The 13,817-nt window shown below is 34.7% G+C and overlaps 1 protein-coding gene across 2 annotated transcripts in view; it reads right to left on the bottom strand.

Moving 5' to 3' along the window:
- Positions 1-326: 326 nt before the first annotated feature.
- KIF5B (kinesin family member 5B) overlaps positions 327-13,817 on the bottom strand; it is a 47,945-nt gene continuing 34,454 nt past the window's right edge. The window contains exons 16-26 of one of the 2 annotated variants that reach the window (XM_061436187.1): positions 12,388-12,576; positions 11,610-11,727; positions 10,817-10,878; positions 10,611-10,720; positions 9,475-9,576; positions 8,689-8,749; positions 8,508-8,579; positions 8,040-8,144; positions 6,751-6,967; positions 6,087-6,237; positions 327-2,800 (exon numbers count right to left, since the gene is read on the bottom strand). In XM_061436187.1, the coding sequence (XP_061292171.1) occupies positions 6,107-6,237; positions 6,751-6,967; positions 8,040-8,144; positions 8,508-8,579; positions 8,689-8,749; positions 9,475-9,576; positions 10,611-10,720; positions 10,817-10,878; positions 11,610-11,727; positions 12,388-12,576 (1,167 nt within the window). In that variant the 3' untranslated portion in view covers positions 327-2,800; positions 6,087-6,106. The remainder of the gene's footprint in view (positions 2,801-6,086; positions 6,238-6,750; positions 6,968-8,039; positions 8,145-8,507; positions 8,580-8,688; positions 8,750-9,474; positions 9,577-10,610; positions 10,721-10,816; positions 10,879-11,609; positions 11,728-12,387; positions 12,577-13,817) is intronic. The other variant, XM_061436189.1, reaches the window with a different exon arrangement.

Raw genomic sequence — 13,817 nt, 5'->3', positions numbered from 1 at the left:
GGCCAGGTATTTGCTAGAATGTCCCTCTATTTGGATTGTGTGGTATTTTTCTCATGATCAGACAGGGGTTATGGTTTTGGGGGAAGAACAACAGAGTGACATGTCCTTATCACAGTACAGCAAAATAACTGAGATTGAGGATTCATCTCTAGCTCTTAATTCTTTAGCCTATTTAATACCTCATATCCAAAGCACATGCAATTCATTAGGAAACAAAATTATACTGAATACAATGACACACTAGTGACTATTCTGTCAAGAAAAAAGGCCACTTGGTCATGTAAAATCAACCTGATATAAAACTGAAACACATTTTAAGAAAGTCATTGCATTTCAAAAAATTTTTTCTTTATTTAAACATAAAAGACATTTACAGCATGCAGGTTAACTTAAAATTATATGGCGTCTTCCCAAACCAATTATCTCTGCATGTATCTTCAAGCACTGAAAAGAAACCAACGTATTCCACAGGCAGACTCAGACTCCTCTATCATCTCCTGCCAAATTGAGAGTTATGCACAGTAGTTTTCTTAAATTAGGCAAATAATTTAACTGATCACCATGAATAAATATTACTTTCATTTCACTGAGTTTCTTTTCTGAACCATTTATCAATGCCATTCAGAGGAACATTAATTTATTCAGTCAAAAAGAAAAAAAAGACACTGTAAATTGAAATAAGTATCAATGTTCCAGATGATCAGAATTTTCACTTATAAGAGTAAACGCTGTGTTTAATGACCTACCATAGCAAAAGCAGTTCAATTAAAACAAATTTATGAAATTCTCTGTACATTTTGTGAAAGTCTGAAATTATAAATAGAAAAAAACCATTGATATTTTAAAAACCCTAACATTGTGTATTCTGAACCACACACTAGTTACAATTCATTGTTTGTTACACAGCACCAATACCTGTGATACATCTTACAAGAAAGAAACTCCTATATTCAGACAAAAGAGAGAAAAAAATTTCTGCTTCATTTAAGAATATTGCCCAAAGAAGCAAGCTTTCATTTGCAAACAAAATACAAATGTCTGTGTGAATGCAGCCAAACATTTCTTCATTTAGAAAACTATCGTCACCAACAGGCAGTAGCACTGTTTTTAGTTAACTGCATTGCTTCAATCTTGCCGCTCTGCAAGTTTTCATCTCAATTTTTGGAGTGTTTCTTTTGATCAAGCCTAAAAACAATACAATCATTTTAAAGGTTGCTGCAGATCAGAACAGCGAGGATTTCTGACTGTTAAAAAAATAAATAAATTTATCTTTTAAATCAAAATTATTATAAAAGTGGAAATTACAATAGTTAAGGAAATAGAAAAATAAGCCAATTATGATCTGAGTCTTCTGACTATGGCTCCAAATTTAATACAAATATCTGTATATAAAACTTTTTCAAAAAGTTAATTCTGCCACACAGATCCTAACACAGAACTTTCCAGCTTTCTCCTCTGAGTAACTTTACATTCCCAGTCTTTGCAAATTTCTGCTAACACAGTTGCAGTTACCCACTCCCAAGTGGTGAAGCAAATATTGAAATCTCTTTCCCTATTATTTTTATAGTTTCTAAAATAAACTGTTGACTTAGTTTAATCATCTGAGGAAGAAGTGGCAAAAACAGATACACGTAATTACAAAACTACCAGCTACCGCCAACAAAATAATTTGAGGATTATTAGTGACTTGCAAATAATTTACTACTCCTAGACTAAATAAGAAGTATGTTATAGTGTATGATTTAGTGTAGCAGGTTAAAGACACCTCAGGGATTTTCAGACCAAAATTTACCTATTATTTATAAATTCGCCATATATTTGTCCTGTCCTTCCACATGTTTTCTCAATTTCCAAATGCTATAAATTTAGATCAACCAATACAGTACTAACAATATGGAATTATGTTTAATCCTATAATATCCATATCTTAGTTCATTTCATTATATAAAGTTGACAGATTATTATCCATCCAATTCTTATATTAACTAAACAGGCTCACAAAGCAAGGTGTTTCCATTCCACCAAGCTATGTGTATACAGCATTGGGAAGAAGAGAAATGAATTTCTTTTCCAAACTGTTTTTCTTAAACAAAAGCAAAAGATTTGCTTTTGATAGTGTGAAAGATTTCTATTCAAGATAATTTCAGCAATAGGCATTTCACAAGATAATTAAGTAGCCTTGCCCAGTCTCAAGTGTCTAGTTAGGCAGTTTTCAGTTAAAGGTTTCAGTGCTCAAAGAGTAGTTTTCAGAAGCAAACTTCAAGAGATGATGCATGTAATTTTAACTCTGAAATCATTTCAAAGGATTTTTAAGTACAGTACTGACCTGATATAATTTGTGGGCATGTAGTGTTGTAAGTGGTAAAATTTAAGACATTTAATCTAAAAGTTCCATTTCCCCTAAAATAAGGTATTATTTTATAAGAAAAGAAAAACAAGCAGTAGCAGCTAGGTAACTTAAACTGAGATTAAAAAATAAACACGAACAAGTACAAAAAGCACAGTCCTATATGATACAGTTAGCTTGGCACAGTGAAGACTAAATTTAAGACATGAAAGACAAACTGTGTAATAAATAGGGCCACAGTTATAAACTGTCGTTTTTCCCTCCTAAGACGCCAAAATTGCACTCTAGTTGTGTTGGGAAGCAGCAGAGTTTACAAGAAGAGTGGATAGGAAACAGCTGTACAGGCCAGGTACAATTTATACACTAAAAAACGTTATAATTCTAGAGTTCCCAAGGGATACAGGCTACAGTCATTGAATTATGTCCTCTTCATACTTCAATTACTTTTAACACCTGAAGATGGAAAAAAACAGAGAAAATATTATTTATACAAAACCTGTGTTTGAAAAGAATGAAATGAAATATACCAATTAGTTTAAAAACAGTTAGCCAACAGCTTTGACCACTTCTCCCAAAACTCATCGCAACAATGAATGATTTGATTTCTCTTCCTTTTGTCTCCTAAGCAGAGCTGTCTAGGGACAGTACAATATTGAAAGGAAGTCAACCCTGCATTTGCTTTTACTTACCTCAAGACCTATGAGTAAGCTGATATATAACTTACAGAGTTTTGTTTTGTTTTTTTTTAAGAAAATGATGGTCAATAAAATGCCAGCCAGTAGACAGTGTCAGTGACATTAAGTCAAGGACCACTAATTAACTAGCAATGTTACATACATGGTAGCTGTGAAAAACAAAAAGGGGTGGGGTGTACCAATAAGCCTGAAGTACATGTGCTACGGAAAGGAACAAAGAAATAAACAATCCCAGAGACTTCCCCTGTGGTCCAGTGTTAGGACTGGGCACTTTCACTGCTATGGCCCAGAGTTCAATTCCTGGTCAGGGAACTAAAAATCCCCAAAGCCATGAGGTGTGGCCAAAAGTAAAATAAAATAAAAGTAAACAATCCCCGTAGGAGTTACCTGGAGGCATCCTTGTAATCCACTGCCTATTTACCTCTGTGTTTATTAGAAAACCTCAACGTGTCCAAAGCATCATGCAGCTAGAAGAACCAACCAGCCACATAAAACTGGGTACTACGAGTATCACTATCATTCATACATTGCCATCTCTCCCCAGAATAAATGCAGTGTTTTGAAATGCTTTTCTTAATAATTAAAAAATCTCTACAAAGTAGTTATCATATACTCCTCAATCTGGGCTTAAGATTGATCACTGCAAGACTTTAAAAAATAATAACCATTATACTTTGGACCAGCAATGAAACAAACCTGTACGTAATCATACTTTTATAGTTACTTCAAGTCTTGAAAACCTGTGTTACCTAGGTTAGCCAACTCCCTCAAGTGCTTTCATTACACTGGATCAGCAATCTGCTGCTAAAACCTACTTTACTTAACAAAGGTCATGGACTATGCTCTCTGCAAATGAGACAGGAGTTCAAAGTTCACACGTGAATTTTAATGTGAGAACAATATCCAAAACAGATAAACTTTTACCTGATTTCTATTTACCCTTTGAAAATTCTTTTGCCCACCTTCTATTTCAGAAAAGACAGCTTGCACCTCCTCAGCATCTGCTCTGTACTAGGTAGTGATGCCTTAACTTGTATAATTCTCAAGAATGACTTTCATTTTATTAATAAAGAGGCTCAACAAGTCATTAATCCAAAGGAGAAAAAACAGGGGCAGGAAAACCACTGTAATGTCTGCTGATGTGACACAATATTAAACACATAACACCTACAATGTAATCCTGTAAAAATGTGCACAAGAATTCAATAAATGCTTTTAATAAACAGGGAACAGAGGAACACAGCAGCTGCATCCAGAAACAACCAAACACACCAGAGGTGGCCTACGCTCCAGAAGATTGGCCTTTTCTATTTAGTAAGTCAATGTCATAAAAAAAAAAAAAAAAAGAGGGTGGGATGTTATTCTAGATTCGAGACTTAAGGCAAATAACCTAATGTAAACATCGGTTCTGGATTATTCCCTGGTTTAGACAAACCAGCTGTAAAAGACTTAAAAATCAGTAAGTAATCAGAAAATTCCAAATATGGATTGATATAATATTAAAAATATTTTGTCAATTGTGATAATGTTGAGGTATATAGAAAAATGTTCTATTTCAGAGATACATTAAATGGGTCATAAACTTCATAATTTACTTTTATGCCTAAGAATTTTTAAAAAGGAGTGAAAACAAAAAAGAAATCAACTGTTAAAAAAGTAACTTGTTAAAGTTCATAAAAGTAAAAAAATCAGAATTCAAACTTAGGTGGACTCCAATATCCATTAACTCTTTCACTGTGTCACTCTCTTTTGAAACCTCTAGTATGTGGACAAAAAATTGTATTAAATTTATGGAAATGTGAATTCTCCAGAATGCTGCTTAATACTCTACTCAAATTGCAAGCCAATGTTATGCAAAAATGACAACATAAAAACAAGGAAGATTAAAATAAAACAACTTTAGTGTTTGTCAGAAACAAACCAGTTAACTATCTCATAATTATACTGTATTTTTTAGTTTCCTTAGTTTCCAAACCACCTACACACTTGGGACTTGCTAAGAATTAAATCTGATAAAATAATAGGCAGCTATAATTAGCCATGTTGTATTAAGAAAATGTTCACAATATACTGGCAAGTTAAAAAAGCAGGCTATCAGATAGCATATTCAGAACAGCATAGTATACTGGTAGTGTGTTACAGTTATTTACATTTTAACCTTCCTAATTTAAAAGTTATAATATTTAAAGAAAGTTCCAGAAGGATATATATATTGGGTGCTATTTCCAGATGATATTTATTTTCTTGCTTTGTGATAACTGTCTATCCTTTGACAGGGTGCAGCTATTACTTTTATTTACAAAGAAACAAGAACTCATAAATCAGTCAGAAAAACCACTCACAATAGTAAAATGGCAAAGGACACAGAAAAAAAAAAGTATATAAATGGGCCAATAAATATATGAAAAATTCTAATTCATTCCTAAATCAATGAGATGCTTATTCCAGCCTATTAAACTGGACATTTAAAAACTATTAATACTGGCAAAGATGCAGCAAAATAGACAGTGTCCTTGGCGAGGATACAATTTAGCACAGTCATTGGGAATAGCAGTGTGTTAGTTAGTATGTGTCAAGAATCTTACAAATGTTCACTTTCTTGTGATTCCACTTAGGGGAATCTTCTGGAAATAATCTGAAAGTAAGGAGGTATAAAAAGATGTTTCATTACTTCAAATTTCATACATGAAAATTTCAACACTGGAAAATTTCAAGTATGAAAAAATTAACATAATTAAATATCCAGTAAAATAGCCACAAAACCATGGTATTTACACTAGATAACACAACAATTAAGTAAGAGCTTTAAAAAAATGACCCAGTATTAGGTTAACAACATTAAGAACACAAATTTGAATATGCAGATACTATGATCTGAATTATGAAAAGACTCTAAAGGAAACCATGGTAAGTTACTTTCAGAATCCCATATATAAAAAGAAAACATGCTACTAATGTTAGAATCCAAAAAAGTATTTAACCACCAGTTGCTGAACACCTCCCAAGGACAGCTGTGATTCAAAAGCCAGAGAGAGCTCACAAACCCGCGGGTGTCGTGGGGAGCTTACACCTGCTTGCCTCCTCCACCTCGCACAGCCACCGGCTGGCTGTTCTGAACAAATGCACCTCCTCCACGAATCGCACTTGGATGAGTTGGAGAAGCTGCTGGATGTTGCCCGGGACGAATAGGTTTAGCTAGTATGAAAAACAAATGCTTACTTTAGTCTCTTCTCTTTATTTACAACACATTCCCAAAGGTTTTTTCTTTGGCTTTTTGTTTCTCAGCAAATCCTTCTATCTCTCTTTTTCTTTTCAGTTACATCCTTTTGTCAAGGACCTATACAATCCTTAAAAATCTTGTTGAAAGGTTAAATTTAATAACTTTTTAAAAACCTTATTCCTGTATCACTGCTTTACAAGTAAAGCACAAGATACTGGATGACATTTTCTTTCAAGTCTCTTCTTGCTTTAATAACAGTGCTCTTCTTAGTTTCTCTAAACCTGACCAGTCTTGCTCATCTAGTTCTGACTTAGCTCCTTCCCCTGCTAAGGTGGCTATGCCTCAACGCTCGTCACTCCCAACAGTGCCACCCTCTGGTAAACTAGAAAATGTAACAAATACCATATGACAAATCAGACTACATTCTCCAGTAAATAAAAATATTTAAACCAAAGCAAAGCTTCATGGTTTTATTGTGTCCTACTAACCAATCTGTGCAGAATGTCCTCTTCTGGCCATATTCTTTGATCTGACTGCTTCCTTTATACGATCTACTTCCTGCTGATAGCGTTTGCGATCGCGAGATGCATTTTCTTTGGCTTCTTTCAGTGCAGACTCCAAAGCTTTCACCCTCTCAGCTGTAGCTCTGAGTCGCTTTTCCAGCTTAGGGAGCTCACAGCGAAGATCTGCATTATCACGCACCAGCTAAAGGTAGATACAGAAAACAAGGATTCTGGCTTTACTGATTATTTGAAAAAATATAAACATTTTGTAACTTTCTTGGAAAAAAAAAAAAAAACACTACATTTTATGTTAAGGTTTTCCCACAGCTAGTTTAATTTAGGCAGCAACATGCAGATAATACATGTATCTATAAATATACTCACATGTCTCCCCCCAAATATAATTTCATTCAATATTGAGGGGCTGGTGAGACTGTTCTTTCCCCCATGACAATACGTTATAACATAGCATTAGGTCTCTTCATCAAGAGACTCATCTGGTGGACATGAAAATCCTTTTAGATACAGTGAGATCCACAAGTAAACGTAAACTTAACAAGTCCTTAATAAGTGCTGAAAGAAAGGCTAAAATTTCCTGAATCTCACTCTAGTGCAAACACCAGGTTTACAGTAACAAAGACATACAAGTATGCCAAGGAGCTTAAAAACTAAGTAACTGAATCATGTTATCAAGCCTTAATAAAAGAAAAAAGTAAACAAAACAAACAAACCCCACAGTAAGTATTCCTCTTTTTTTTGGCCACACTGCATAGCTTGCGGGATCTTAGGTTCCCTGACCAGGTATAGAATCTGGACTCCCATAATGGAAATGTAGAGTCCTAACCACTGGAGTGCCAGGGAAGTCCCTACTTTACAAAAAAAAAAAAAAATGAACCACCTTGTTATTTTATATATTTCACACTCTGAGGTATTAAATGTATGAAGACCCCCCTCCCCCCAAAAAACAACAACAACGGTATTTTAACTTAAAGACTTGTCTCCCAGAGATTTAAAAATGACCATGAATAAATTAAGGAAACTGACAGACCTGAAACCCTACAAAGAAAATAACAACCCATCTTTTCACTGGCCTCTTGATAAAAGGCCATTAAAAATAGTAACTAGTGTAAAAATTGCTAGTGGTTTATTTATATAATTGCATGACACAGTAACAGAATGGCTCAAGGTATGAAAATCCTTAGGACTCTTAAGATTCAAATGCTTGTTACTTCTCAGTTTTTATTGCAGTGACATTGGAATAGACTCTTTATTACCTGTTTGTGGACTTTGGTGAGTTGTTCCAGATTATTTTCAAGAAAGGAGATTTTCTGCTTCTGAGCAGCACTGCCTCCAGTGTCATCTGAATCAATCTCAGCACTCTAGAAAAAGATCAATCAATGCTATGAAAAAGTATTACTGGATCAAATAAAAGGTCTAAGTTTACTACCAAAGCTGTTACGACAATGTAAAGTTATTTCACTTGTGAATACAATCAGACACAGAAAGCACTACTGTAAGGAGAAAGGAGAAGGGAGGGGGTGGCAGAGGACGTGATGGTTAGATAGCATCACTGGCTCAACGGACATGACTGTGAGCAAACTCCGGGAGACAGAGGAGGTCAGAGGAGCTTTAAGGTGTGCTGCAGTCCATAGTGTTGCAAAGAGTCAGACATGACTTAGCGATGAACAATAAAAACAACAAGCACTACTACATAAATATCCACCCTGGTATTATTTTATTACCTTTTTAACCCTGGTGGCCAGGTCCTGAACAAAGAGCTTCCGCAGGTTGTGTAAAGTCTGAAGTTCCTTTGCCTTGAATTAAGAAAGCAGAATTTTTAGAAGCTGGTCTTCAAATTTACTAAAACCAGGGGATGAATCCATTAATATTCCCCAATCCTATTTATTTCCAAGTTTTTCTTACCACTGTCTCTTCCAAACCTTTCAAGTCTTGTCTTGCTTGTTCTCGTCTATCTTGCATAACCCTGAACAGTAGGAGAATATACAAATACAGTAAATATGCGCTTTTGAGTCCATAAATTCTAGTTTTATTTAGCACAAGTATTCAATCAAATATTTTTATCTGACAGGATCAATGCTTAAATTCATATACGAAAAAGATCTTATTTTGAAAAAATTTACCAATGTTTAGCCTTTCAAAGAAATTTCCATATGCCTTATAATCTTCTAAAATCTATAGGTTATCAGGAAAGAACTGTCATAGCAATGGGAGAGATGAAAGAATATGCAGCATAAGGAATAAGGAGTGGTTCTTTCTAAATTTTAGAGTATGTATTATCATATAGCATATCAGAAACAACTCTGACTAAAGGAAAATTACAGATTATAAATTACTGAAGACAAAAAAGAATGTGTTTTTATGCAAGATCAAATCTGACAAAAACAGATTTTGTGGCAGATCCTGAAATCTAAACTTCTAAATGTCACGCTTTAGGTTTATTTTTATGATGGATCTTGAAGTAATTAATCTGAATCTTAATTATCAGCGAAATATAAGACCTTGCTTTCACTAAAGTACTAGAATGTATTGCATGTTTTTAGGTATAAATCAAACCAACTCAGAGGGTTTAAGAAAAACACCCCTTCGCCTACACAAAGTGAAACATTTATCCACTGAATATAACTGAGAGCAATGCCTGCAATTCTCTTAGTTTTTTATTTTTAAACTTGAATCAAAACATCTACTCACGTAAGTTCATGTAGTTTTCTGCTCTTTTCCTGATCTGTAGCTTTCAACTTTTCATGTTCTACTCTCAGGCGTTCTTGCTCTAACATCATTTTCTGGTTTTGGCTGACAAAATAAAAAACACCTCACAAGATCAAAATCATTTTCTGAATGCTGTAATTAAAAATTTTCAAAGTCTTAAATTCTGTAGTCTCACCATTCACATACACCAGGCCTCCTCTTTAGGCTGCCGTCCACAGAGGCAGAAAGAGGATCTGGCCACATTCAGCCATATGATATTTTTCAGTTTGGTTTAAAACTGTATCTTGATTTCGTATGTTTCATTCTCCTGAATTCTTTCCCTAAATCCATTAACAAAAAGTTCCATGTCCCAAGCTTTGTCATCATTTTTTGTTACTCTCCTTTGCCTCCTACTCAAATCATGATTTGGTCAAAGACCTCAAATTTCTATCAATTCTATGCTATATGTGTATGGCTGTGGAAGTAAGAAAAATATGTTCTAGAAAAACTAAGACAACCACTTCTATTAAAAGAAACATTTTTAAAACACACAGTTTTCATAAAGTTTTTCTCAGGAATTCCCTGGTGGTCCAGTGGTTAAGAATCCACCTTGCAATGCAGGAACTTGGGTTCAATCCTTGGTTGGGGAACTAAGATCCCATATGCTATGGGGCAACTGAGCTCTCATGCCTCAACTAGAGACCCTGAGTGATACAAACGACAGAGCCCAGACTCCCTAGAGCCATGCACCACAATTAGAGAGGCCTGCATGCCCCAAACAAGAGCCAATGCAGGCTAAAATAAATAATTATTTTTTTAAAACGTTAAGGAAAGGATCTGGAGAAGACAGTGATGTGTATCTGAAATAACGGTTAAAGTTGAGCAATATTTTTTTTACTGAATATCTACATCAAAAGACCTAAGAAAAATTTTCAAAAACTTCCATTGGAACTAGAAGTTCTCACAAATGAAGATTCTTTATTTTCAAGTCAAAAATTGTTTCAAAGAAAAATGCAGGTTAGAAACATTAGAAATAAGGATATATTACCCACCAGTGACCTTTTATGTCCTCCTGTCTAAACAGGCAAGTCTTTCCAAGTTAGTTTCTACTACCTCAGAAGAAAGGAAAACACACTTACTCTTGAAGATCAGTAATAAGTTTTTCTTTTGCCTCGACTTCATCTCTCAAACTACTAATTTGTTTTTGATGAGTTTCTCTATGGCTTTGGATCTGCTGTTCAACAGCTTGCTAAAATAATTGGGGGAAGAGGATTTTAAGTCAGATTAATCATGATTAATAATGATGAATTAAAGCCATTAGAGTCCAATGTTACATCAAACTTACCTTAACTTCATTTGCCGTCTGAACCTTATTCAAGTGCTCCTTTTCCATTTCATGCACTTTCTCTGTTTGGGTGGGAAGAGAAAACAGAAGAGAGTTCTTGATACAAACCAAGGGGCAAATGGGTTTTATGAGGCTAGGTTCCTTAATGGGCTTTCTCTAGTGGCTCAGTGGTAAAGAATCCTCCTGTCAACACAGGAGACGTGGGTTCGATCCCTGGGTGGGCAAGATCCCTTGGAGAAGGAAATGGCAACCCACTCCAGTATTCTTGCCTGGAAAAATCCCATGGAGAGAGGAGCCTGGCAAGCTACAGTCACAGAAGAGTCAGACATGATTGACTGACTAAACAACTTTCCTTAACAGTACTTGACTTTAAATTACCCAAATGCTACATAGTAAATTTTACTCAGTACATACTGATTAGTGACCATAGTTATATTCTTTGTATTGATATTATGGTTTCCTTTATTTTTTTGGCCAAATTCTGGAATAGATGGGCTAGTGTGTGTAGGGAAACAAGACAGCTTTCTAAGTCCCCTGTGTCAGGACAGGTGCACATGGCACATGCACATGTGCGTGCGCACACACACACACAACTTAGAAATTCCTAGATTGGTCACTTCCATATTCAAAAACAATTTCAAAGCCACACTAAAATGTAATATTTACTATTCCAATTGGTCTGTATTCCTACTAGTGTATTCTCCATCAGTGTCAATATGTTTACTACAATCATACTGGAGTCAGTAACAGTTTATAACATAGGTATCACTCACGAATAACTGGAAGAGAGTACCTTGTGCTCGAAGCTGGACTAGCTCTTCACTGAGGGAATCAACAGACTCCTCCAGCTGTCTTTTCTTTTGCTCCACATTTTGAAGATACTCAGTCAATGATTTGATTTTGGCTTCATGCTTTTGAGGAAAATAAACTGTTATGAAGTGGAGCCAATGAATGGAGGCAAACCTCTCATACACACTCAGTTGTTCAGAATATTTGAGAGTAAGCAAGATTTATCACTATATTAAACATAAAATAAACTTACAGAACAAGATACTTAAGACCAAAATGTTCAGGGGCAAGTTTTTATAAAGATGAAGAATTTAATCAATGAAATGGTCATCTGTGCAATTTCTAACACTTACAAAACAAGGCACTTTAAAGGCTGATTTATGAAGTAATATTCTTACTGTTATCTCCAACTAACATTAACCTCTGCCTTTCTCCTCCAATTCCTATCCTGCTGAATGGTCTCATCCATTTAGTTGCCAAAGCCATATAACTGGCCCTGCAGTTTTGCTTATGCTAGAATTATTCCAGATTCAATAGTCATCAGTCACAGCTTTCTAGTAAATTCCTTTACTTAACATATACATGTCACCAAATATAACCCAGTTAAATCATTCATGTTATCACACTGCAGCTAGAGTAGGAAAAAGTAGCTGAATTAACTGCTTAATGTTGTTACTCAAAATAACCTACAAAAGGTCATTTTTCTTACAACTTTAACAATAAATAAAATTTATTATGTGGCTGTTCAAAAAAATGAGGAAGGTCTGTTCTGTAACACATACTTGAGAGATACGAAGCTGGCATGCTGCTAACTCCTTTTCATTTTCTTCCATTTTCTTGTTGCTCTCAGTTTGTGTGCTTTCTAACTGTTTGCAGCGTTTTACCATGGTTTTTACTTCTGACTTCATTTTGCTAATGTAGAGCCTTGCAACAGTGAATTCTTCATCTATCATGCCAGTTCCCTCAGGCTGCTGTGAGAAAAGGACAAACAGAAATGAAAGATAAAAAAAAGGTTTTTTGTGTGTGTGTTTACCCAATTAGGTTCTAAAATCTTAAACAAAATTAAATACTTTTAATATTATTCAACATTTGTAGGAAGTTTGGAACTTTTATTAAATATTGTTTTTACTAAAGGGTAAGTAAAGGAGAGCTTAATTTTTGCCTTCCTTACCTTCTAAACTTAATGTTAACACATGCCTACAGGGAAAAAAATATAACATATAAACAAACAAAACTAATAAACTCTGCCTCTTTCAATTTGTGGATTTCCTCCTCAAAGGCGCTCAGTAAATTTACTGTTTATGTGTAAGTCCAGTTCAAAACTTAACAAATAATGATGTTTAGGTGGCTGGAAAAGAATGATTTTTAAGTTCACTAAGGAGGAACTGTGGTCAGTGCACATTCCTTAGTAACTTTAATGAGTTTCATTACAAAATTCCAGTACAATATTCAGTGTCAAAAAATAAGGAGCTCAGGTAAATTCCCCAGTGGTTGAGTGGTTAGGACTTACTTTCACTGCTGGAGCCCGGGTTCAATCCCTGGTTGGGGAACTAAGATCCCACAAGCCACACAGTATGACCAAAGAAATTCCCCAAACCCAAAAACATAAAAATAAAACACAAAAAAACAGCTTGACCCTCCCACTAACATCTGGAATAAGACAAGGATGCCTACCCTCACCAATTCTATTCAATGTAGTACTGGAAGTTCTAACCACATCAATCAGACAAGAAAAAGAAATAAAAGATATCCAAACTGAAACAGGTAAAATTATCATATGTAGATAATATACTATATATAGAAAACCCTAAAGAATCCACACAAAACTAGAATTGATAAAATGAATTCAGCAAGGTAGCAGGATACAAATTAACACACAGAAACTGATTGCATTTCTTTACATTAATAATAAAATATCAGAAAGGCAATGTAAAAAACCCCAGTATCCTTTAAAATCATATCAATAAACATATAAAACAGGAATAAACCTGAACCATGTAGGCAAAAGACTTACATGCTGAAAACTACAAAACATTAATAGAGGAAACTGATGTTTATTCAAAGAAATGGAAAGATATTCCATGTTCTTGAACTGGAAGAATTAATATTGTTAAAATGTCCATATTACCCAGAGCAAGCTATAGATTTAATGGGATTACTATCAAATTACCCATGACATTCATCACAGAACTAAATAATCCTAAAATTTATA

Source organism: Bos javanicus, chromosome 13, assembly GCF_032452875.1.
Source record: "Bos javanicus breed banteng chromosome 13, ARS-OSU_banteng_1.0, whole genome shotgun sequence".
NCBI classification, from domain to species: domain Eukaryota; kingdom Metazoa; phylum Chordata; class Mammalia; order Artiodactyla; family Bovidae; genus Bos; species Bos javanicus.
The sequence above is the reverse complement of the archived record's forward strand: the minus strand, read 5'-3'. Positions and strand labels throughout refer to the sequence as shown.